At 47.5% G+C, this 25953-nt stretch overlaps 1 protein-coding gene across 3 annotated transcripts; it reads right to left on the minus strand.

Moving 5' to 3' along the window:
• Positions 1 to 9: 9 nt before the first annotated feature.
• On the minus strand, positions 10 to 23510 carry LOC141129373 (uncharacterized). Of its 3 annotated transcripts, XR_012241816.1 has the most exons (8): positions 21813 to 23509; positions 21603 to 21726; positions 21389 to 21486; positions 21078 to 21299; positions 20642 to 20998; positions 20378 to 20519; positions 2789 to 5376; positions 10 to 2707 (listed from the first exon to the last, which is right to left on the minus strand). XR_012241816.1 is itself a non-coding variant. In XM_073617384.1 (7 exons), exons 2-7 carry the CDS (start codon positions 21685 to 21687, stop codon positions 3260 to 3262), a joined length of 3021 nt encoding a protein of 1006 aa, XP_073473485.1. In that variant the 5' UTR covers positions 21688 to 21726; positions 21813 to 23509; the 3' UTR covers positions 10 to 3259. The 3 variants fall into 3 exon arrangements, 2 of the variants coding, with proteins under 2 accessions (XP_073473485.1, XP_073473497.1); XM_073617384.1 differs by having other exon boundaries at positions 10 to 5376; XM_073617396.1 differs by lacking the exon at positions 21078 to 21299 and having other exon boundaries at positions 10 to 5376; positions 21813 to 23510.
• Positions 23511 to 25953: the final 2443 nt, after the last annotated feature.

Consider the following 25953-nt stretch of genomic DNA (forward strand, 5'->3'; position numbering starts at 1 on the left):
ATTTCATGATTTTCAGTCTTTTTTTATTTGTAGCACAAAAAATAAACCTCCCCAGAGGTGATCAAATACCACTAAAAGAAAGCTCTATTTGTGGGAACAAAATATAAAAATGTCATACGGGTACATAGTTATATATTGACATAGTTACATAGTAGGTGAGGTTGAAAAAAGACACAAGTCCATCAAGTCCAACCTATGTGTGTGATTATGTGTCAGTATTACATTGTATATCCCTGTATGTTGCGGTCATTCAGGTGATTATCTAATAGTTTCTTGAAGCTATCAATGCTCCCCGCTGAGACCACCGCCTGTGGAAGGGAATTCCACATCCTTGCCGCTCTTACAGTAAAGAACCCTCTACGTAGTTTAAGGTTAAACCTCTTTTCTTCTAATTGTAATGAGTGGCCACGAGTCTTATTAAACTCTCTTCTGCGAAAAAGTTTTATCCCTATTGTGGGGTCACCAGTCCGGTATTTGTAAATTGAAATCATATCCCCTCTCAAGCGTCTCTTCTCCAGAGAGAATAAGTTCAGAGCTCACAACCTTTCCTCATAACTAAGATCCTCCAGACCCTTTATTAGCTTTGTTGCCCTTCTTTGTACTCGCTCCATTTCCAGTACATCCTTCCTGAGGACTGGTGCCCAGAACTGGACAGCATACTCCAGGTGCGGCCGGACCAGAGTCTTGTAGAGCGGGAGAATTATCGTCTTATCTCTGCAGTTGATCCCCCTTTTAATACATGCCAATATTCTGTTTGCTTTGTTAGCAGCAGCTTGGCATTGCATGTCATTGCTGAGCCTATCATCCACTAGGACCCCCAGGTCCTTTTCCATCCTAGATCCCCCCAGAGGTTCTCCCCCCAGTCTATAGATTGCATTCATATTTTTGCCACCCAAATGCATTATTTTACATTTTTCTACATTGAACCTCATTTGCCATGTAGTCGCCCCTCCCCCATTAATTTGTTCAGGTCTTTTTGCAAGATTTCCACATCCTGCGGAGAAGTTATTGCCCTGCTTAGCTTAGTATCGTCTGCAAATACAGAGATTGAACTGTTTATCCCATCCTCCAGATCGTTTATGAACAAATTAAATAGGATTGGTTCCAGGACAGAACCCTGGGGAACCCCACTACCCACCCCTGACCATTCTGAGTACCCCCCATTTATCACCACCCTCTGAACACGCCCTTGTAGCCAGTTTTCCACATCCTTGCCACTCTTACAGTAAAGAACCCTCTACGTAGTTTAAGGTTAAACCTCTTTTCTTCTAATTTTAATGAGTGGCCACGAGTCTTGTTAAACTCCCTTCCGCGAAAAAGTTTTCTCCCTAATGTGGGGTCAACAGTCCAGTATTTGTATATTGTGGGGTCACCAGTCCTGTATTTATATATTGTGGGGTCACCAGTCCGGTATTTGTATATTGTGGGGTCACCAGTCCGGTATTTATATAATGAAATCATATCCCCTCTCAAGCGTCTCTTCTCCAGAGAGAATAAGTTCAGAGCTCACAACCTTTCCTCATAACTAAGATCCTCCAGACCCTTTATTAGCTTTGTTGTCCTTCTTTGTACTCGCTCCATTTCCAGTACATCCTTCCTGAGGACTGTGCCACATGACCGCGTAATTGTCATTCAAAGTGTGAGAGTGCTGGAAATTGGCCTGGGCAGGAAGGGGGGGAGTGTCCAATATTGAAGGGGTTAAACATGTGGGCAAAAAAAACCCCACAAAAATGTCTCTGGCAGTGGAAGGGTTAAAGGAATCGTTCACCTTCGGGAAGATGTTACATGTTCCTGTTCCTGCAGTGGCTCAGCGATCCGATCCCTCTGTGTGACAGCAGTGAGGGGAGAAGCTTCCCGTACCAGCTGTCACTTTATGAAAAGAGCGCGGCCGTGCCATTCATTCACAGAGTTCTGTCCTTTGCCGATGTCGGCTTGTAGTTTTCAATGAACTCCCACACTGCTGCTGAGGTCTCTGGTAGATGAGGGACAAGGAAATCGTCATAAAGGACAAGGAGATCGTCATAAGGGACAAGGAGATCTTCATAAGGGACAAGGAGATCATCATAAGGGACGAGGAGATCGTCATAAGGGACGAGGAGATCTTCATAAGGGACGAGGAGATCTTCATAAGGGACAAGGAGATCTTCATAAGGGACAAGGAGATCTTCATAAGGGACAAGGAGATCTTCATAAAGGACAAGGAGATCTTCATAAGGAACAAGGAGATCGTCATAAGGGACAAGGAGATCGTCATAAGGGACAAGGAGATCTTCATAAGGGATGAGGGGGTTCTCAAAGGGGCCAGGTGATCGTCATAAGGGACGAGGAGATCGTCATAAGGGACGAGGAGATCGTCATAAGGGACGAGGAGATCTTCATAAGGAACAAGGAGATCGTCATAAGGGACGAGGAGATCGTCATAAGGGACAAGGAGATCTTCATAAGGGATGAGGGGGTTCTCAAAGGGGCCAGGTGATCGTCATAAGGGACAAGGAGATCTTCATACGGGACAAGGAGATCGTCATAAGGGACAAGGAGATCGCCATAAGGGACGAGGAGATCGTCATAAGGGACAAGGAGATCTTCATAAGGGATGAGGGGGTTCTCAAAGGGGCCAGGTGATCGTCATAAGGGACAAGGAGATCTTCATAAGGGACGAGGAGATCGTCATAAGGGACGAGGAGATCGTCATAAGGGACAAGGAGATCTTCAGAAGGGATGAGGGGGTTCTCAAAGGGGCCAGGTGATCTTCATAAGGGACAAGGACCGTCATACGGGACAAGGAGACCGTCATAAGGGACGAGGAGATCGTCATAAGGGACAAGGAGATCTTCATAAGGGATGAGGGGGTTCTCAAAGGGGCCAGGTGATCTTCATAAGGGACAAGGACCGTCATACGGGACAAGGAGACCGTCATAAAGGACGAGGAGATCGTCATAAGGGACGAGGAGATCGTCATAAGGGATGAGGAGATCATCATAAGGGACAAGAAGATCGGGACCCCGATTTAGTCACTTGGAAAAGTCTTTTTTTGTAAATATGTCCACACCCCTGGAAGTGTTTCTTACATGATGAAGATCAGCCATGGAGTATATCTGAGGTGTATATCAGGGTGTGCTTCTTCCCCACATGAGAGCTGTGATGTCCAGCAACATTCATATAGAAGACATTTCCCGCACTCAAGGCACTAATACACCTCGAGGGTTGTGTGGGATCCCAGATGTACAGGAAGACAGGACTTCAGTGAGGTACATTTGCCTCACTCAGGACAGGAATACAGCTTCTCCGCCGTGTGAGATTTCCGATGTTTGTAAAGACTGGACTTCACTGAAAAACATTTCCCGCACTCAGGACAGGAATACGGCTTCTCCCTCGTGTGAGATCTCTGATGTTTGTAAAGACTGGACTTCACTAAAAAACATTTCCCGCACTCAGAACAGGAATACGGCTTCTCCCCTGTGTGAGATTTCTGATGTCTGTTAAAAGTGGAACTGTCTGAAAAACATTTCCCACACTCAGAACAGGAATAAGGCTTCTCCCCTGTGTGAGATCTCTGATGTTTGGAAAGATTGGACTTCACTGAAAAACATTTCCCGCACTCAGGACAGGAATACGGCTTCTCCCCTGTGTGAGATCTTTGATGTGTCAAAAGATAGGACTTCCGTGGAAAACATTTCCCGCACTCAGGACAGGAATGCAGCTTCTCCCCTGTGTGAGATCTCTGATGTGTGAAAAGTCTTGACTTGTCTGAAAAACATTTCCCGCACTCAAAACAGGAATACGGCTTCTCCCCTGTGTGAGATCTTTGATGTGTGAAAAGATTTGTCTTGTCTGAAAAAAATTTCCCGCACTCAAAACAGGAATAAGGCTTCTCTCCTGTGTGAGATCTCTGATGCGTGTAAAGATAGGACTTCCGTGGAAAACATTTCCCACACTCAAGACAGGAATACGGCTTCTCCCCTGTGTGAAATCTGTGATGTCTGTTAAAACTGGAATTGTCTGAAAAACATTTCCCGCACTCAGGACAGGAATAAGGCTTCTCCCCTGTGTGAGATCTCTGATGTTTGGAAAGACTGGACTTGTCTGAAAAGCATTTCCCGCACTCAGTACAGGAATATGGCTTCTCCCCTGTGTGAGATCTCTGATGTACAAAAAGATGGGACTTGTCTGAAAAACATTTCCCGCACTCAGGACAGGAATACGGCTTCTCCCCTGTGTGACATCTCTGATGTTTGGAAAGATGAGAATTCCGTGGAAAACATTTCCCACACTCAGGACAGGAATACGGCTTCTCCCCCGTGTGAGATCTCTGATGTCTGTTAAAATTGGAATTGTCTGAAAAACATTTCCCACACTCAGGACAGCAATACGGCTTCTCCCCTGTGTGAGATCTCTGATGTCTGTTAAAATTGGAAATGTCTGAAAAACATTTCCCGCACTCAGAACAGGAAAAGCTCTTATCTGTTGGAAGGACGGCACTGTCTCTCACAGTCTGAGGTTCCTCAGGATAAGAGGAATACGATGGTCCGGCACCGTCCCTCACAGTCTGAGGTTCCTCAGGATAAGAGGAATACGATGGTCCGGCACCGTCCCTCACAGTCTGAGGTTCCTCAGGATAAGAGGAATACGATGGTCCGGCACCGTCCCTCACAGTCTGAGGTTCCTCAGGATAAGAGGAATACGATGGTCCGGCACCGTCCCTCACAGTCTGAGGTTCCTCAGGATAAGAGGAATACGATGGTCCGGCACCGTCCCTCACAGTCTGTGGTTCCTCAGGATAAGAGGAATACGATGGTCCGGCACCGTCCCTCACAGTCTGAGGTTCCTCAGGATAAGAGGAATACGATGGTCCGGCACCGTCCCTCACAGTCTGAGGTTCCTCAGGATAAGAGGAATACGATGGTCCGGCACCGTCCCTCACAGTCTGAGGTTCCTCAGGATAAGAGGAATACGATGGTCCGGCACCGTCCCTCACAGTCTGAGGTTCCTCAGGATAAGAGGAATACGATGGTCCGGCACCGTCCCTCACAGTCTGAGGTTCCTCAGGATAAGAGGAATACGATGGTCCGGCACCGTCCCTCACAGTCTGAGGTTCCTCAGGATAAGAGGAATACGATGGTCCGGCACCGTCCCTCACAGTCTGAGGTTCCTCAGGATAAGAGGAATACGATGGTCCGGCACTGTCCCTCACAGTCTGAGGTTCCTCAGGATAAGAGGAATACGATGGTCCATCTACACTGTGTGGTGCCGGATGGACATTTGAGGTAGTCGGGTTTTCTCCTGGACTATACTGTGTGATGTCCTCATCTTCTACTTTACAGTCTGGAGACAAAGTGAGACAATCCTCTGAGGTTTTCCTCATCTCCCGTCCATCTACTAAGAAAAGAAATACAAAGATTATTACTAGACATCAGCAGATTGGTTCCCCTAAACCAGGACTCCGCCCACATCAGGCAACTTTGTCTCTGAGGATCTTACAATTCCCCCCTCAAGGTAACTAGTAAATGGGTCCTCTGATCTTGATGCCACAGATCCTCCAGCTGGTAGAAAATGGGTGCAAAAGAAGTCAGGACTATGTAATGTACAACTTATTATATAGAATACACAAGTTAGGATTTTGTAGTATTTAGTAATGTTATATGATTTAGTATGTTATAAGTATTTAGTATGTAGTAAATGATGTACTGAACAACATACAGGGGTCAGGAGTATGTAATGTACAACATAGAGTATATAGTGCAGGGATCAGGAGTATGTAATGTACAACATAGAGTATATAGCGCAGGGGTCAGGAGTATTTAATGTACAACATAGAATATATAGTGCAGGGGTCAGGAGTATGTAATGTACAACATAGAGAATATAGTGCAGGGGTCAGGAGTATGTAATGTACAACATAGAGTATATAGTGCAGGGGTCAGGAGTATGTAATGTACAATATAGAGTATATAGTGCAGGAGTATGTAATGTACAACATAGAATATATAGTGCAGGGGTCAGGAGTATGTAATGTACAACATAGAGTATATAGTGCAGGGGTCAGGAGTATGTAATGTACAATATAAATGATATAGTTTAAGGATCAGAACTCATAATTAGGGATGTTCGGATCGCATCCAGAACATGTGGATGGACCAAAAGTTTGCGCGAACATTCGAACACCGTTAAAGTCTATGGGACACGAACGTGAGAAATCAAAAGTCCGATTTTTAAAGGCTAATATGCAAGTTATTATCCTAAAAAGTGTTTGGGGACCCGGGTCCTGCCCCAGGGGACATGTATCAATGCAAAAAAGTTTTAAAAACGGACGTTTTTTTTCGGGAGCAGTGATTTTAATAATGCTTTAAGTGAAAAAATAAAAGTGAAATATTCCTTTAAATTTCGTAGCTGGGGGGTGTCTATAGTATGCCTGTAAAGTAGCGCGTGTTTCCCGTGTTTAGGTACCCCCCCCAGTCCATTACCACGCCCTTTGGGTCTTGTATGGATATTAAGGGGAACCCCGCACCCAAATTAAAAAAAGAAAAGGTGTGGGGCCCCCAGGCCCTATATACTCTGAACAGCAGTATACAGGCGGTGCAAACAAGACAGGGACTGTAGGTTTGTTGTTAAGTTGAATCTGTTTGTAATTTGGTACATTTTTTAAGTGTAGCTCCAGCCAAAAAAATCAATTTTTAAGCTTTTTGTATAACATAGGGAAGGGTTATCACCCCTGTGACATTTGTTTTGCTGTCTGTGGCCCTGTTCAGAAGATTTCACCTCACTTTCTGTCCCAATGACAATTGGATTTTGAAAATTTGGGGTTTTTAGGGAAACAAGGATTGGTGATAAAGCATCAGTGGAGGAGACACCTATTTCCCATATTACCTCTTACAGGAGAGAATTTCCCTTCCTAGGGGTAGATTTCCTCTCACTTCCTGTTGTCTCCCTCCATTTGTAAGTAGAAGTGGTTTGTAAGTCGAATGTTTGAAAGTAGGGGCCTGCCCTATATACTCAGCAGAAATTTGGGCCTTAGGTGTTGGTGGTACCAGAACACTGTAAGCCCTCATAGTTACTCTTGGTGAGCGCAGGAACGGGCCCTGCTGTGAAATATTAAATCAAAAATTGTAAATACATGCCCCTGTTGAACAGGGGCAGAAAAATTGGGCCTTTGGGGGTGGTGCAACAACACTGTGAGCCCTCACAGTTACTCTTGGTGGGCGCAGGAACGGGCCCTGCTTTGAAATATTAGATCAAAAATTGTAATTACATGCCTCTGTTAAACAGGGGCAGAAAAATTGGGTCTTAGGCAGTGGTGGTGGTGCCACAACACTGTAACCCCTCACAGATTCTGTTGTTGAGCGCAGGAACGAGCCCTGCTGTGAAATATTAGATCAAAAATTGTAATTACGCGCCCCTGTTAGACAGGGGCAGAAAAATTGGGTCTTAGGCAGTGGTGGTGGTGCCACAACACTGTAACCCCTCACAGATTCTGTTGTTGAGCGCAGCAACGAGCCCTGCTGTGAAATATTAGATCAAAAATTGTAATTACGCGCCCCTGTTAAACAGGGGTAGAAAAATTGGGCCTTAGGCGGCGGTGGTGGTGACACAACACTGTAAAGCCTCACAGATACTCTTGTTGAGTGCAGGAACAGGCCCTGCTGCAAAATATTACAGCAAAAATTGTAATTACATGCCCCTGTTAAACAGGGGCAGAAAAATTGGGGTTTAGGCACTTGTAGTGATGCCCAGAACCAAAAATGTTCTTACAAGCTATCAACATGAACATTGAGGAGGAAGAGGATAGTCACTCAGCATCAGCATAGGCAGTCTTCAAGGGATCTCACATTCATAAAAAAAAATAATTGGTTACATCAGCATCAGGTGCTTGGTAGCTGGTGATCCAAGACTGATTCATTTTTATGAAGGTGAGCCGATCAACCGAGTCTGTGGACAGGCACACTTTGTGATCGGTTACAAAGCCTTCAGCAGCACTGAATGTGCATTCAGATAGAATGCTGGATGCAGGACAGGCCAGTAGCTCAATTGCATACTGTGCAAGCTCTGGCCAGTGATCCATGCTCAGGACCCAGTAGATTTTCGGTTGGAAAGGTCTCCAAGTCTGATCTTGCCCCAAGTTATACCTGCACCATGTAAATCAGACGCTGGCGATGGCTGCTGGAACCAATCAGACCTTGTGGCTGAGGACTAAAAAATTGTCTGAACACATCAGTCAGACGACCACCTTCTCCACCGCTCCTTCTGTGACTGACCGAAGCCTCAGCAACACGTTGTCCAGGAGGACCAGGAAATTGCAACCTCCCAGGCTCTGGAAAGATATGTTCTGCAACCTTACCCTTGTAACGTGGATCAAGAAAGGTTGCCAGCCAGTACTGATCCCTCTCCTTGATACCACAAATCTGATGGTCCTTTCGCAGGCCTCTTCCTGTGTAATATGCGGGCCTGCAGGAATACTGTCTGGATAAAGGGGGCCTTGAGAGGTAAGGAAATCCCCCTCTTCCTCCCTCTGTTCTGCCTCAAGTGCCCTGTCCATTATTCCATGCAGCGTGTGCTCCAACAGAAGACAAGAGGGACAATGTCACTGGTGCATGCACTGTCACTGCTCACCATCCTCGTGGCCTCCTCAAATGGTGACAGGACAGTGAATGCATCCTTGATCATTATCCACTGGCGTAGCAAAAAAAGTCAAGCTTCCCTGACCCTGTCCTGGTGCCATACTCGCACAGGTACTCATTGATGGCCCTCTGCTGAGTGTGCAGCCGCTGCAGCATTGCCAACGTTGGGTTCCACCTGGTGGGCATGTCACAGATGAGGCGGTTCTTGGGCAGGATGCATTCCTTTTGAAGGTCAGCCAGCCGAGCACTGGCATTATATGACTGGCGGAAATGCCCAGACTTTCCTGGCCTGCCTCAGGAGATCCTGTAAGCCCGGGTACCTGCACAAGAACCGCTGCACCACCAAATTAAGGAGGTGAGCCAAACAGGGAACATGGGTCAAGTGTCCCTGTCGGAGGGCAGAGAGGAGGTTGGTGCCATTGTCACAAACCACCATTCCTGCCTGAAGCTGGTGTGGCGTCAACCACCTCTGAACCTGCCCCTGCAGAGCTGCCAGAATCTCTGCCCCAGTGTGGCTCCTGTCCCCTAAGCAGACCAACTCAAGCACCGCATGGCATCTTTTTGCCTGAGTGCTTGCGTAGCCCCTAGAACGCCTACGGAGCACCGCTGGTTCCGAGGACAAATCTGCACAGGAAGAGGCCATAGAAGAAGAAGAAGAGGAGGGGGTGGAGGAGAGAGGTGTGGCAGACTCACCACTACCAGCATTTTGGAGGTGTGGTGGCGGAACAACCTCCAACATTACTGCACCCTGTCCTGCATCCTTCCCAGCTGCCAGCAGGGTCACCCAGTGCGCCAGGAAAGAAAGGTAACATCCCTGTCCATGCCTGCTGGACCATGAGTCAGCAGTAATATGCACCTTACCACTGACCGCCCTGTCCAACGAGGCCAAGACATTGCCTTCCACATGCCGGTAGAGAGCCGGAATGGCCTTCCGAGAAAAAAAATGGTGTTTGGGAACCTGCCACTGAGGTACCGCACATTCCACAAATTCTTGAAAGGGGCAGAGTCTACCAATTGAAAAGGTAGCAGTTGGAGTGCTAGCAATTTAGCCAAACTAGCATTCAGCCGCTGAGCACGTGGATGGCTTGGACCAAATTTCTTTCGACGGTTTAGCAACTGGGGTAGGGAAATTTGCCTGCTACAATCGGATTTAGGTGTACCGCTAGCAGATTGCCCGCAAGTGCTTGGGACACCTAATTCTACACCTTCATTCTTTTCAGTGCAGGTCTCTGAGAGGACTAAAGGTATAGTGGGGTTGGAGATCCCAGCTGATGAGGAGCAAGGAGATGTCCGCCTTGTTCTTTGGTGTGGGTCTTTTAAAGGAGGGTTCTGGCCGGGAAAATTTTTTTTTTAAAGTCAGCAGCTACAAACACTGTAGCTGCTGACTTTTTATAAGCACACTTACCTGTCCTGGGTGCCCGCGATGTCGGCTGCCCGAGGCCAACCCGTCCCTCGGTTCTCGGCACCGCCATCCTAACTAAGGGAAACAGGCAGTGGAGCCTTGCGGCTTCACTGCCCATTTCCTACTGCGCATGCGTGAGTTGCACAGCGCTTTGTGAATAGGACGCGATGTGTTGTGGGACACACACAGTTCCCATAACACACCGCGCCCCATTCCCCAGAAGACAACGCGGGGAGAAGACTGAACATCACCGCGGAGTAGGAAGAGGCAGATTAGGAAGACTGCCTAGCAACAGCCATTTCAGGTGAGTTAAAAAAAAAATTTTTTTTTCCCTCAAATTTTTTAGGAATTTTTTGATGCAATTTTTTCTTTTCTGGTGGACCTCCATTTTAAGTATTGTTGCCAATGGACTGCACGGGAGTTTGACATATGTCTGGTCAAGCATGTGGTGCCCAAGCGGCTGCTGTTTTGGCCACACTTGATAAGCTTCAGACATATGTTGCAAACAGCAACGGTGCGATCTGCTGCACACGTCTCAAAAAAGGCCCACACCAAAGAACTTTTGAAAAAACGCGCGGGGTCAGCAGTGCCCTGCACATGCGGAGCTTTGCGGTGTGATGCAGTCGGTTGACTGTCCTTAAGCTGGCCCCTGGAGGGCATCCTGCCTCGTTGGAGATGTGCCTTCTCCTCCTCTCTTCCATCAGGCACCCACATAGAGTCAGTGACCTCATCATCCCCTCCCTCCTCGCCACTGGAGCAAACCTGGCAGTATGCTGCAGCTGGGGGTACATGACTGCCAGTTTCTTGTCCTTCTTGGGCACCCCCTCTCTCTGGGCTCACGTTACTGCCTTCATCCTCAACCTGGGCACCATCATCGGAGCCTTCAAAACGCTGCGCATCCTTCTGCAGCATGTACCCGACACTGTGATCAAACAGTTTGGGGGACTCCTCAGGGCATGATGGTGGGGCTAGGGAAGGAGTGACTGATGCCATTAAGCCGATGGAATAGGCAGCTTTGGCAGCTGCATTGGCAGCAAAACTTCTCTTAGCCTGGGTGACAGAGGATGAGGATGGCTTTGTCATCCACTCTACCAACTCTTCTGCATGTTGTGGCTCAACACGGCCAGCTGCCGAAAAAAAAGGACAAGAGTGCCCCACGGCCACGTGCTGAGGATGCACAGTGTCCACGACCAGCAACGTTGGCTGTAGACACAGAGCCTGCTTGCCTTCTTTTAGTGTCCTGTAAGCATCTGCCTTTCCTTGGTGGCCTTCCAGACATGCTGTAAAATTGGATTAGCAAAACACCGCCTGAAGTTTACTAGAAAAATTACCCCAGGAATGGCCTGCAGTCAGGTATAGGCTTGGCTAGACTAGAATGCAGTGGATATATATGTAGGAGACAGTATATATATCTTTATGCACTGCAGATCACTAATTCACCTGCCTGAACGTGTATTTGGAAATGTACACCAGGAACTACCTGCAGTCAGATATAGGCTTGGCTGGACTATAATGCAGTGGATATATATGTAGGAGACTGTATATATATTTTATGCACTTCAGATCACTGAATACCCTGCCTGTCTGAAAGTGTCATTGAAAACGTACACCAGGAATGGCCTGTAGTCAGGTATAGGCTTGGCTAGACTAGAATGCAGTGGATATATATATATTGCAGACTGTATATATATTTAATGCACTGCAGATCACTGAATCACCTGCCTGCCTGAAAGTGTATTTGAAAACGTACACCAGGAACTACCTGCAGTCAGATATAGGCTTGGCTAGACTAGACTGAAGTGGATATATATATATATATATATGTTGGAGACTGTATATATATTTAAATGCACTGCAGATCACTGAATCACCTGCCTGCCTGAAAGAGTATTTGAAAACGTACACCAGCAATGGCTTGCAGTCAGATATAGGCTTGGCTAGACTGCAATGCAGTGGATATATGTAGGAGACAGTATATATATTTTATGCACTGCAGATCACTGAATCACTTGCCTGCCTACAAGTGTATTTGGAAACGTATACCAGGAATGGCCGGTAGTCAGGTATAGGCTTGGCTAGACTAGAATGTAGTGGATATATATGTAAGAGACAGTATATATATTTTATGCACTGCAGATCACTGAATCACCTGCCTGAAAGTGTATTTCAAAACATACACCAGGAATGGCCTGTAGTCAGGTATAGGCTTGGCTAGACTAGAATGCAGTGGATATATATGTAGGAGACAGTATATATATTTTATGCACTGCGGATCACTGAATCACCTGCCTGCCTGAAAGTGTATTTGAAAACGTACACCAGGAACTACCTGCAGTCAGATATAGGCTTGGTTAGACTAGAATGCAGTGGATATATATATGTTGGAGACTGTATATATATTTAATGCACTGCAGATCACTGAATCACTTGCCTGCCTGCCTGAAAGTGTATTTCAAAACGTACACCACCAATGGCCTGCAGTCAGATATAGGCTTGGCTAGAGTAGAATGCAGTGGATATATATGTAGGAGACATTATATATATTTTATGGAATGCGGAGCACTGAATCACCTGCCTGAAAGTGTATTTGAAAACGTACACCAGGAACTACCTGCAGTCAGATATAGGCTTGGCTAGACTAGAATGCAGTGGATATATATGTAGGAGTCTGTATATATATATCTTTATGCACTGCAGATCACTGAATCACCTGCCTGCCTGAAAGTGTATTAGAAAACATACACCAGGAATGGCCTGTAGTCAGGTATAGGTTTGTCTAGACTAGAATGCAGTGGATATATATGTAGGAGACAGTATATATATTTTATGCACTGCAGATCACTGAATCACTTCCCTGCCTGAAAGTGTATTTGAAAACGTACACCAGCAATGGCCTGCAGTCAAATATAGGCTTGGCTAGACTAGAATGCAGTGGATATATATGTAGGAGACAGTATATATATTTTATGCACTGCAGATCACTGAATCACCTGCCTGCCTGAAAGTGTATTTGGAAACGTACTCCAGAAATGGCCTGCAGTCAAATATAGGCTTGGCTAGACTAGAATGCAGTGGATATATATGTAGGAGACAGTATATATATTTTATGCACTGCAGATCACTGAATCACCTGCCTGCCTGCCTGAAAGTGTATTTGAATACGGTGAGATCTAGCTACACAGGATACAGTGTATATATATATATATATATATATATATATATATATAAAATACACTGCAGCTAACTGAATCAACTGCCTGCCTGAAGTAGATTAGAAACAGAGTACAGCAGGAACGGTTTGCAGTGAGATCTAGCTAACTGAAAAAACTGCCTGCTCAAAGTAAATTAAATGACACACTCTCTCTCTCTCTCTCTCCGCCAGCAACACACTACACAAGGCCGACGTGCAGGCGGCCTTATATAGTGTGGGGCGTGGACTTAACCCCCTGAGCCATAATTGGCCAAAGGCACCCTGCCTTTGGCCAATTATGGCTCACTTTGCTTACAGCGCTGTGATTGGCCAAAGCATGCGGCTCATAGTGCATGCTTGGCCAATCATCAGCCAGCAATGCACTGTGATGATGCAGTGCATTATGGGGTGTGATGCTCCACTCGAATTTGGCGCGAACGCCCCATAATTTTTTGATCTTCGTCGAACGATCGAACAGCCGATGTTCGACTCGAACTCGAAGCTCATCGCTACTCATAATATTGGTATTCGGTAATCAGTGGTAGATTATTTTTTACATGATACAATTTGCAGAGATCCCACACCGCTGCCTCCCATCTCCTGAGACTGCACTCAGTGACTTGGGTCTGAGACTATACAGACATATCCCTCCACCCGGCACAGCCAGCAGACAACAGAGCAAGTAATCCTGGGAGAATTGTTCTGTCAGACATCTTGCCATACCCGGGTATGGGGCAGAAGACCCAAAACACATACCCCAGGTGCCTAGGTGTAGTGACACCTATGGGGAAAAAATGGATTTTTAAAAACAGCTTACCTGTAAAATCCTTTTCTTGTAGTACATCACGGAACACAGAGCGCCATAATAATGACTATGTGGGTTATAACCCCATATAACCCCTCCTACACAGGAAGTGCCTCAGTTTTGTAGCAAGCAATGACGATCCCAGAAAAAGAGGGGAGGGACCTCTGTGTCCCGTGATGTACTCCAAGAAAAGGATTTTACAGGTTACATAGTTACATAGTAGGTTACATAGTAGGTGAGGTTGAAAAAAGACACAAGTCCATCAAGTCCAACCTATGTGTGTGATTATGTGTCAGGTAAGCTGTTTTAAAAATCCATTTTTCTTTATGGTACATCACGGGACACAGAGCACCATAATAATGACTATGTGGGATGTCCTAAAGCAATGCAACTGAGGGGGGGGGGGGGGGGGACACATCATCCCTAGACCCAATGGATCTGAGATTATAAAGCAGCCTGCAACACGCTGTGGCCAAAAACAGTCTCATTTTGAGATCTCACATCCACCTGGTAAAACCTGGTGAACGTATGAACTAAAGACCAAACGGCTGCTTTGCAAACCTGAGCCATAGACACCTGCTGGCGTACTGCCCATAATGCACCAACCCCTCTAGTGGAGTGTGCTTTTAAATCGCGGGGTGGAACCCTGCGCTTTAATCCATACGCCTGGACAATAGTCTGGCAAATCCACCTGGATATAGATGAACTTGTTGCCGGCTGTCCTCTTTTAGGACCCTCGGGCAAGACAAAAAGACAGTCAGTTTTCTGAAAGGGAGCTAACATTTCCAAGTAAACCTTTATCACTCTTACCACATCCAGTGAGTGAAGCGACCTTTCCTCTCTAGTTTTAGGGTTTGGAAAAAAGGAAGGTGAAAAGATATCCTGATTCAAATGAAATCTGGAAACCACCTTCGTTAGAAAATCCGGACGAGGACGCATGACCACTCTGTCCTGATGAAGAACCATAAAAGGTTCCTTGCAAGAAAGGGCGGCCAATTCTGACACCCTTCTAGCCGATGTTATAGCCACTAGGAAAACTAATTTCCTGGTCAATAGGACAAAAGGGATATGCCTAATAGGTTCAAAGGGCTGACTCTGTAAGGCTGACAGTACCAAATTTAGGTCCCAGGGATACAAAGGTGGTTTAAGCGGTGGCCTCAGGTGTGTTACTCCCTTGAAAAAGGTTCGCACCAAAGAATGGGATGCAACTGGTCTCTGGAAAAAAAACGATAAGGCCGAAATCTGTCCCCTGATTGTCCCTAAAGCCAGCTGCAAGTCTACTCCTGTCTGGAGAAAGGCGAGCACCCTTCCAATCGTATACCTACGAGGGGTCCATTTCCTTTTCTCACACCAAGAAATGTATGACTTCCAGACTCTATAATAGATAGCTCTAGAAACTGACTTTCTAGTGTTTATCAAAGTGGACAAGACTGAACCCATAATAACACAGTCTTTCAATAGTCTGGTCTCAATAGCCAGGCCATCAAATTCAGCAACCGTAAAGAAGGATGGAATATGGGCCCTTGAGACAACAGGTCTGGGCAACATGGAAGGACCAATGGGTCCCCTACTGCCAACTTCACAATCTCCGAGTACCATGATCTCCTGGGCCACGCTGGGGCCACTAAGATCACCGGCTTCCGTTCCTCCCATATTCTGCATAGTAAGTGCGGCAGAATTTGGATCGGAGGGAAGGCATATATCAGAGAATACTGATCCCAAGGAACTACTAATGCGTCTATCCCGACAGTAAGCGGATCCTTGGTCCTGGACACAAATCTGTCCAGTTTGGCATTGAATCTGGATGCCAGCAGATCCACATCTGAGGTCCCCCAGTATTGGCAGATCTGTAGAAAAACCTCGGGATGCAGGGACTATTCCCCTGGTAACAATTTCTGGCGACTCAGGAAATCTGCCTGCCAATTGTCCACCCCCGGGATAAATACTGCCGACAGAAACGGCACATGTTTTTCTGCCCAGCTTAGTATATGATTTACTTCTCTTTGGGCTGCCCGACTCCTGGTGCCTCCCTCGTGGTTGATATACGCCACTACTGTGGAGTTGTCGGACTGGACTCTGACCGGAAAACCCTGCAATCTGGACGTCCAGAATCGCAGGGCCAGACGGGCTGCCCGAATCTCCAGTAGATTGATGCGCAGAGTCTTCTCTGTCTGGGACCATACTCCCTGGACAGATGCTTCCTCTAGGACTGCTCCCCAGCCGAGAAGACTGGCGTCGGTGGTCACCACTCTTCAGGCTACTGGTGGGAAAGACTTCCCTCTTGTTAAGTTGCTGGTTCTTAACCACCAAGAGAGGTTCCATAGAACCTGCGGAGATAGAACCATTGGTTGATCCAAGGTTCGAGCAGACTTGTCCCAGGCTTTCAGGATACTGTTCTGGAACACTCTTGAGTGGAACTGTGCATATGGCACTGCGCTGAAAGATGACACCATCTTGCCCAATAACCTCATGCACAACTGAACCGAAGGTGTTGGTTCTTTTTTCACCTTCTGCACAAGTTCCACTATGGAGGCGACCTTTAAAGGCGGAAGAAACACTTTTTCTTGGGCGGTGTCCAAGACCAGATCCAGATACACCAAGGTTTGGGTCGGACAAAGAGCTGACTTGTCCAAATTTAGTACCCAACCTAGGCGTTGTAAGACCCGCACTGTACTTGATACGTTTAGAACTAGTGTAGGGCGAGAGCATTCCCTTAGAAGTAGATCGTCCAGGTATCCTATTATGGAGACTCCTTGAGATCTTAGGGAAGCCAATACTGGGGCCAGAACCTTTGTGAAGACCCTGGGGGCCGTGGCTAGACTGAAAGGCAGTGCCACAAACTGGAAATGACTGCCCTCTACAGTGAAGCGTAATGCCGCGTACACACGAGTGGACTTTACGGCAGACTTTGCTCGGTGGACTTTATGACGGACTTTCCGAATGAACGAACTTGCCTACACACAATCCACCAAAGTCCGTCGAATTTGTACGCGATGACGTACGACCGGACTAAAACAACGAAGTTCATAGCCAGTAGCCAATAGCTGCCCTAGCATGGCTTTTTGTCTGTCGAACTAGCATACAGACGAGCGGACTTTTTGACCGGACTTGAGTTCGACGGATAGATTTAAAACATGTTTCAAATTCAAGTCCGTCCAACTTTTGAGCAAACAAAGTCCGCTGGAGCCCACACACGATCGAATTGTCCGACGAAATCCCGTCCGCTCGTGTGTACGCGGCAAAGAATCTTTGGTGTGGACCGAAGATCGGCACATGAAGGTACGCATCCTTGATATCTATGGATGCTAAATAGTCTCCCTTTCTCAGGGACCTTATTACTGAATGAACCGACTCCATGCAGAAAGATCGGACGTCTACAAAGAAGTTGAGAGCCTTGAGGTCCAGAATGGGCCTTACTTCCCCATTTGGTTTCGGCACGGTGAATAGGTTTGAGTAAAACCCCTTGAATCTTTCCTCGTGCAGGACCTTTACAATTACTCCCTGCTACAGCAGATGGTGTAAAGCTAGAAAGAGGCATCTTCTCTTCTCTGGATCCCCTGGGACCCTTGAGTACAGAAACCGGTTCGGGGGAACCTCCCGGAACTCTATTCTGGAACCGTATTTTACAGTGGAAATGACCCATCTGTCTTGAACCAGTTCTTCCCAGGCCTCCCCAAACAGCCGAAGCCTGCCCCCACCCGTGAGAGCGGGGGCGCCCCTTCACAAGGTAGACTTAGAGTTGGGTTTGGGTGGCTTTTGGGTCCAGGGTTTTTTCTGACCCTGTGGTCTTTTAAACCCAGACGGTTGAGGCCGTCGATACCGCTTAGGGGAAGAGGCAGCAGGCCCTGGGGGATTAGGAATTATACAAGAGGGCTGTTTCCCCTTCTTTTTAATAGGAAGCAGAGCGCTCTTACCACCAGAGATCTTTTGGATATATTTATCCAGATCTTCACCAAACAGGCGCTCTCCATGAAATGGAAAAGCAGCAAGTAGCCCTTTACATGGCGTCTCAGCAGACCAGTTCTTTAGCCACAATACTCGGAGCATATGAACTGATAGTAACGCAAAATGAGACATCTGTTGGATTGAGTCTTTTAAAGCATCTACCACAAAACACAAGGCATGAGGGATCTCTGATAGTTCCTCAGCAGATTCCTCCAGGCCAGGTATGTTCTTTACTATCCTCTTAAAGCGATCCTTTAGGGATTGACAAATCCCAATGGCTGCAATAGCAGGCTGAACTGCTGCACTGGCTACCGAGAAGGAGGCCTTCAATAAGGACTCTAGCTTTTTATCAGCCGGATCCTTAAAACCTGGGCATTATCCACTGGACAGGTTAGGTTTTTATCCACAAAACATATGGCAGCGTCTACTAAAGGTGTGCTCCATTTCTTCCTGAACTTTTCCTCCATAGGGTATAAAACAGAAAACCTTTTGGGAGGTAAGTATATCCTGTCAGGATGCTCCCAGTCCACATAAATCACCTGCTCCAGTAACAGATGCAAAGGGAAAGGCTTGGGAAATTTGTTTATGTCGCAAAGATCCCAGAGTGGAACAAGAGAGTGCAGACTCCTAAACCGGGGGTAACTTAAACCCAATTGGTACCATCTTCATTAGAGATTGGATAAACAATTTCTGGGAATGGGAGGCTGAAATTGGCTCTTCAGAGTCAGAATCCTCCGCCGAGGAATCTTCAGCCTCTCCTACCTCCTGGTCCTTCATGACCACCTCCTCTGGATCCTCTGCCCATTCTGGTTCCAGGTTACCTGGACCCATCTGGCTATAAGAGTCCTGGGGCTCTAGTGACTCACCACTTGGCCCGGGCGAGGGAGATCTATTACGCTTCCTTCCCCCCTGTGTTACAGAGGCAATCGTGCCAGCTATTTTGCCTTCAAGACCCGCTAAGGCAGATGCCAAATCATCCTTTGTAACATAAGCCGAGGCCGGTACATTGGTAGTGGCCACTATGCCTGGCAAGTGCAATGGCTCAGCCAGGTCAGAAGCCGCAGGTCCTTCAGGAGAAACTGAGGTTGCATCAGCATGGGGTAGGTCTCCTGTCTTTTGTGGAGGGACTCTTACCCCTGTGCTTGCCTTGTTCCCTGTTCCTCGTTTTTTGGAAGACATTGCTTACACACGAGGAAACTAAAAAGGAGTACTCCCCACAAACTACAACTAGCTTTAGACCTGTCACCGCTGTGTCCAAGACCACCAGGCTCACGTGCCCACCATTTGCTCCGCTTCCTCCATGCGCACGCCAGGAGCTCCATACTTATAAACACTAGCATGAGAGCGAGCGCGCGCATCAGCGATCAGCGACCTGCCTACCACGTGGCGCATGCGCTGGCCTGACGCCCGTGGCGCACCTGTGACGTGGATAGCGGCGGGGCACTCGCATACCGGTGACGTGCACGTGGCTCGCATGCGCACTCGCACGCATAAATTTAAAAAATGCGCGCCAAACCGGCCTCTGTAATCCTGGCACAGGCTCAAGGCTTACATTAGCAGTTTTACAAGGGGAAATACACACACATATATATATATATATATATATATATATATATATATATATATATATATATATATATATATATATGGCCCCAAAGGGAGTACTCACCATCCCAAGCAGCAGGGCCTGTCTTGCCAGGCCCAATCTTCCCCCATCATGGTGGGTAGCGCCTTTAAGGACCTTCAGGGACCGGCTCCCCCATATTGGAGTCCACACCCCTGGACCTGTAAAGCACCCTTTATGGTTTCCTTGGGCAGGATTGACCAGGAATACCAAATTTTAACAAGGGTCCAGCGCCTATAAAGGACGCATTACAAGCAACACCTCGTTCTTGAACCGAGGTTCGGGTACCATCCACTTTAGCTTAGCAAGCCATCCGAATAGATCCGATTATAACGTCCTCAGTGGGACATTTCTTTGAAGAAACTGAAGAGCTTCAACAGCCATGACCATCACCTTCAAGACACTGGCGAAACAACTGAGGCACTCCCTGTATGGGAGGGGTTACATGGGAGGAACCGTCTTACTATTGGTTGCCAGTGTCCAATCACCTAAAGGTAAGCGTATAACCCACATAGTCATTATTATGGTGCTCTGTGTCCCATGATGTAAGATAAAGAAATGAACATTTTGCTTCCATCTGAACCCCAGAATCTCCATAAATCCAGTCTAGATACATAAATTGTGTCTGCAGCACAGAGAAGGAAGATTATCCGAGAGAAATCCAGGAATACAGGACGGGGAACACAGCTCAGGAAAGTGACCAGGGGATTACAGGCTGATATCACCCAGTCCCCGCCCTACTCTGGACCAATCAGTGAGCAGTATGGGTGGAGGAATGTATTTAGTGTTAATGACCCACCTGTGCTGATCTCTGTAGGAGTGTCCTCCTCTATAAATGTCCCCGTTATTCCATCCTCCTCCATAGACTGCTGATCATCCCTCACATACCTCTCTTCTTCTTCTGATTTAACCTCAAATTCTATATCGATTGGATCTCCACTCTAAACCAAGAAAATGAGAGAGAATATCATCTGTAAGATATAAGATTTATTATTGTGACATCACATCATAAAATCCACACATTGTCTCTATAAGTGTGTTTTATATCCTCCGTCCCACCAACCTTGTAACAGTGAGGGATGGTGTGATCTTCCTGTGTGGAATCTCGGGAATACAGAGGACGGGGACATCTCTCTGGTGGGTTCCTGGTATTTGGTGGCTCCATCATATCCTTGTGTCCTTCTGATAACTCCTCCATCACTCCATACTCCTCATCCTCATCTTTATACTCTTTTTTACTATCAATATTATCATCACCAGAATACAGAGGACGGAGACATCTCTCTGGTGGGTTCCTGGTATTTGGTGGTTCCATCATATCCTTGTGTCCTTCTGAAAACTCCTCCATCACTCCATACTCCTCATCCTCCTCTTTATACTCTTCTTTAACATCAATATTATCATCCCCGAGGTTTCCACTCTGAATATATAATAAAACATTCATTGTAACAATCATGCTGTGTATAAATCAGAACTACCAATCATTGTCAATCATCTACCTGATGATGGTGAGGGATGGTGTGATCTTCCTGTGTGGAATCCCGGGAATACAGAGGACGGGGATATCTCTCTGGTGGGTTCCTGTAGCCGGATGTCTCCACCATGGTGTCCTGGTACAGATCTTTGTGTTCTTTTAGAAACTCCTCCATCACCCCATCCTCATCATCCTCCTCTTTTATCACTTCTTTAACGTCAACTTTAGGATCTCTCAGGTTTCCACTCTGAATATATAATAAAAATGACATCAATGGTAACAATGCAGATAATGTACAGATCCTAATGATACTATCAGTGATTGTTCCTCATCTACCTGATGATGGTGGGGGATGGTGTGATCTTCCTGTGTGGAATCTCGGGAATACAGAGGACGGGGACATCTCTCTGGTGGGTTCCCATTACTGGATCCATCTGTAGGAAACACACACACTGACTGAATACATTGTTTCTATGTGTTTATCAGATGATGGGGGATCTAGGTGGACCCTCCGTACTGCTCTCTCCTTTACAATAAAGTCTCCTCTTACCCGGTGATGTGAGGGGCGGCTGATTGTCCATCATGACGTCCTTGTAGAGATCCTTGTGTCCTTCTAAATACTCCCACTCCTCCATGGAGAAATAGACAGTGACATCCTGACACCTTATAGGAACCTGACACACACAATGATACAGTCACCATCCAGACACATCCCTTGTCTGTTACTGGATAATGTCCCAGAATTCCCAGCACCGCTCACCTCTCCTCCATGATCTCTCTGGTGACTTCTACAATCTTCTTTGTATTTCTCTATTCTATCAAGGATGGAGGTGGAGGCAATGTGATGTCATATGATCTCCAAACTTCACAGGAGGAAAACTCTAAATCTGAACAAATAGTAAAATCAAATGATATTCCCAGAATCCTCCTCACCTCATCATTCGGGCATCCATTTTACTAAAGCCCCACCTCAGGCTGAGGTATAATTTACCCACACAGGACCCCCACACTACGCAAGGTAAAAGCTTGTAGCAGACATTCTGACATCATTGAGGAGGCCAAGGGTCCACCTACATCCTAAGATCATCATCATCAAAAAGAAAAACAGATGGAGAATCATAGGATCTTCTGACTCTTGATGGAGGAACACTGGGAGGAGGAGCTGTGAGGTCAGTGTGATGTCATAGGACATATAGACTCTGGATGGAGGGACATTGGGAGGAGGAGCTGTGAGGTCAGTGTGATGTCATAGGACATATAGACTCTCTATGGAGGGACATTGGGAGGAGGAGCTGTGAGGTCAGTGTGATGTCATAGGACATATAGACTCTGGATGGAGGGACATTGGGAGGAGGAGCTGTGAGGTCAGTGTGATGTCATAGGACATATAGACTCTGGATGGAGGGACATTGGGAGGAGGAGCTGTGAGGTCAGTGTGATGTCATAGGACGTATAGACTCTGGATGGAGGAACACTGGGAGGAGGAGCTGTGAGGTCAGTGTGATGTCATAGGACATATAGACTCTGGATGGATGGACATTGGGAGGAGGAGCTGTGAGGTCAGTGTGATGTCATAGGACATATAGACTCTGGATGGAGGGACATTGGGAGGAGCTGAGAGGTCAGTGTGATGTCATAGGACATATAGACTCTGGATGGAGGGACATTGGGAGGAGGAGCTGTGAGGTCAGTGTGATGTCATAGGACATATAGACTATGGATGGAGGGACAATGGGAGGAGCTGAGAGGTCAGTGTGATGTCATAGGACATATAGACTCTGGATGGAGGGACATTGGGAGGAGGAGCTGTGAGGTCAGTGTGATGTCATAGGACATATAGACTCTGGATGGAAGGACATTGGGAGGAGGAGCTGTGAGGTCAGTGTGATGTCATAGGACATATAGACTCTGGATGGATGGACATTGGGAGGAGGAGCTGTGAGGTCAGTGTGATGTCATAGGACATATAGACTCTGGATGGAGGGACATTGGGAGGAGGAGCTGTGAGGTCAGTGTGATGTCATAGGACATATAGACTCTGGATGGAGGGACATTGGGAGGAGGAGCTGTGAGGTCAGTGTGATGTCATAGGACATATAGACTCTGGATGGAGGGACATTGGGAGGAGGAGCTGTGAGGTCAGTGTGATGTCATAGGACATATAGACTCTGGATGGAGAGACATTGGGAGGAGGAGCTGTGAGGTCAGTGTGATGTCATAGGACATATAGACTCTGGATGGAGGGACATTGGGAGGAGGAGCTGTGAGGTCAGTGTGATGTCATAGGACATATAGACTCGGGATGGATGGACATTGGGAGGAGGAGATTTGAGGGGTCCTCTATATGAGGCTCTCCTAAACTGAAGAGTGAACTTTGACCTTTACCATACAGAAATCTGTCAGGAATCTGTGAAAGTAAGCTCTCATGTGATCAGGTGACGTGCGGAGGAACGGAGTGTAAATAGCAGACAATTTTCTCCAGAGCCCCTAATGGTGGGGATGGATTTCGCTGAGTGCTGGTGCCAAGTTTCCACCCCCCAGGATCACTGCAGGTGTGGAGAAAAGCTGAGTAAGAGGATACGGAGGAGAGATGAGGAGGAGATCCAGGAATCAGGATAAAGGTCAGGACAAGCAACAGACGAGGCATCCAAGAGATGAAGCCGGGGTCACTACACAGAAAATCAATCCAAGGAAACAACAGGCAGGACGAGGAATAGCAAGAAGGAGCTCAGAGACAAATGAGAATATTGCTCAGCCAATGGGAGATTATCTCAGCATGACTTACATAATGAAGGAGATGAGGGGGAGGGGAGGAAGTCACTTATGATGACCATAGAGACATGGAAATTCAGCTGGTTCAGCAGGGATCGGTCACATTTCCATCCATGTGTGGTCACTGCCGGATAAAAGTCACTCCATCAGCGGCTGCAGCCAATAGCTTCATCACTGATCTGTGTATTCTGAGAGCGGAGGAGCGCCCCCCATTGTCAGAATACAATAGTGCAGCGGGGGTAGTACCGTAGGGTTACCACCTTCTCTTCAAGCCAAGGAATGTGACGTATAGCGAGCCGCGGAAAACAGAGCGAGTGGCTGAATTCTGAGTGCTGGAATGTCGGGGTCAGATATGTCCTGGGGGGAGGGCGAGTGCTAGCGGGGGGGGGGGGGGAGTTAGATATATGCTGAGGGGGAGAGGGCGAGTGCTTACAGGGGGGAGCTTTGGGAGGTGGAGAGGCCTAGAACTAGCAAGGGGGGTTGGATATATGCTGGGGGAGGGAAGGGAGATTTCAAATCCAACCCACTTCTTCTAGCATCTCCTCCCCCTGCCAAAGTCTCCCCAACACATATCCTCCTAACCCCTCCCCCCAACACATATCCTCCTAACCCCTCCCCCCAACACATATCCTCCTAACCCCTCCCCCAACACATATCCTCCTAACCCTCCCCCAACACATATCCTCCTAACCCCTCCCCCAACACATATCCTCCTAACCCCTCCCCCAACACATATCCTCCTAACCCCTCCCCCAACACATATCCTCCTAACCCCTCCCCCCAACACATATCCTCCTAACCCTCCCCCAACACATATCCTCCTAACCCCTCCCCCAACACATATCCTCCTAACCCCTCCCCCCAACACATATCCTCCTAACCCCTCCCCCCAACACATATCCTCCTAACCCCTCCCCCCAACACATATCCTCCTAACCCCTCCCCCCAACACATATCCTCCTAACCCCTCCCCCCAACACATATCCTCCTAACCCCTCCCCCCAACACATATCCTCCTAACCCCTCCCCCCAACACATATCCTCCTAACCCCTCCCCCCCAACACATATCTCTCCTAATCCCCTTCCCCCCCCAACACATATCCTCCTAACCCCTCCCCCCAACACATATCCTCCTAACCCTCTCCCACCCAATCACATATCCTCCTAACCCCCTCCCCTCCAACACATATCCTCCTCCCAACACATATCCTCCTAACCCCTCCCCCCAACACATATCCTCCTAACCCCTCCCCCAACACATATCCTCCTAACCCCTCCCCCCAACACATATCCTCCTAACCCCTCCCCCCAACACATATCCTCCTAACCCCTCCCCCCAACACATATCCTCCTAACCCCTCCCCCAACACATATCCTCCTAACCCCTCCCCCAACACATATCCTCCTAACCCCTCCCCAACACATATCCTCCTAACCCCTCCCCCAACACATATCCTCCTAACCCCTCCCCCAACACATATCCTCCTAACCCCTCCCCCAACACATATCCTCCTAACCCCTCCCCCAACACATATCCTCCTAACCCCTCCCCCCAACACATATCCTCCTAACCCCTCCCCAACACATATCCTCCTAACCCCTCCCCCAACACATATCCTCCTAACCCCCTCCCCAACACATATCCTCCTAACCCCTCCCCAACACATATCCTCCTAACCCCTCCCCCAACACATATCCTCCTAACCCCTCCCCCAACACATATCCTCCTAACCCCTCCCCCAACACATATCCTCCTAACCCCTCCCCCAACACATATCCTCCTAACCCCTCCCCCAACACATATCCTCCTAACCCCCTCCCCCCCAACACATATCCTCCTAACCCCTCCCCCCAACACATATCCTCCTAACCCCTCCCCCAACACATATCCTCCTAACCCCTCCCCCAACACATATCCTCCTAACCCCTCCCCCAACACATATCCTCCTAACCCCTCCCCAACACATATCCTCCTAACCCCTCCCCCAACACATATCCTCCTAACCCCTCCCCCAACACATATCCTCCTAACCCCTCCCCAACACATATCCTCCTAACCCCTCCCCAACACATATCCTCCGTAACCCCTCCCCAACACATATCCTCCTTAACCCCTCCCCCAACACAT

This window comes from Aquarana catesbeiana, linkage group LG01, assembly GCF_042186555.1.
Source record: "Aquarana catesbeiana isolate 2022-GZ linkage group LG01, ASM4218655v1, whole genome shotgun sequence".
In the NCBI taxonomy this organism is placed as follows: Eukaryota; Metazoa; Chordata; class Amphibia; order Anura; family Ranidae; genus Aquarana; species Aquarana catesbeiana.

Coding starts and splice junctions, on each gene's coding strand:
- LOC141129373 (XM_073617384.1), bottom strand. CDS start 21,687: ATGGAGGAGTGGGAGTATTTAGAAGGACACAAGGATCTCTACAAGGAC. Junction 21,487..21,602: donor GCCGCCCCTCACATCACCGG/GTAAGAGGAGAC, acceptor TGTTTCCTACAG/ATGGATCCAGTAATGGGAAC. Junction 5,377..20,377: donor TCCTACAGAGATCAGCACAG/GTGGGTCATTAA, acceptor TTCTTTTCTTAG/TAGATGGACGGGAGATGAGG.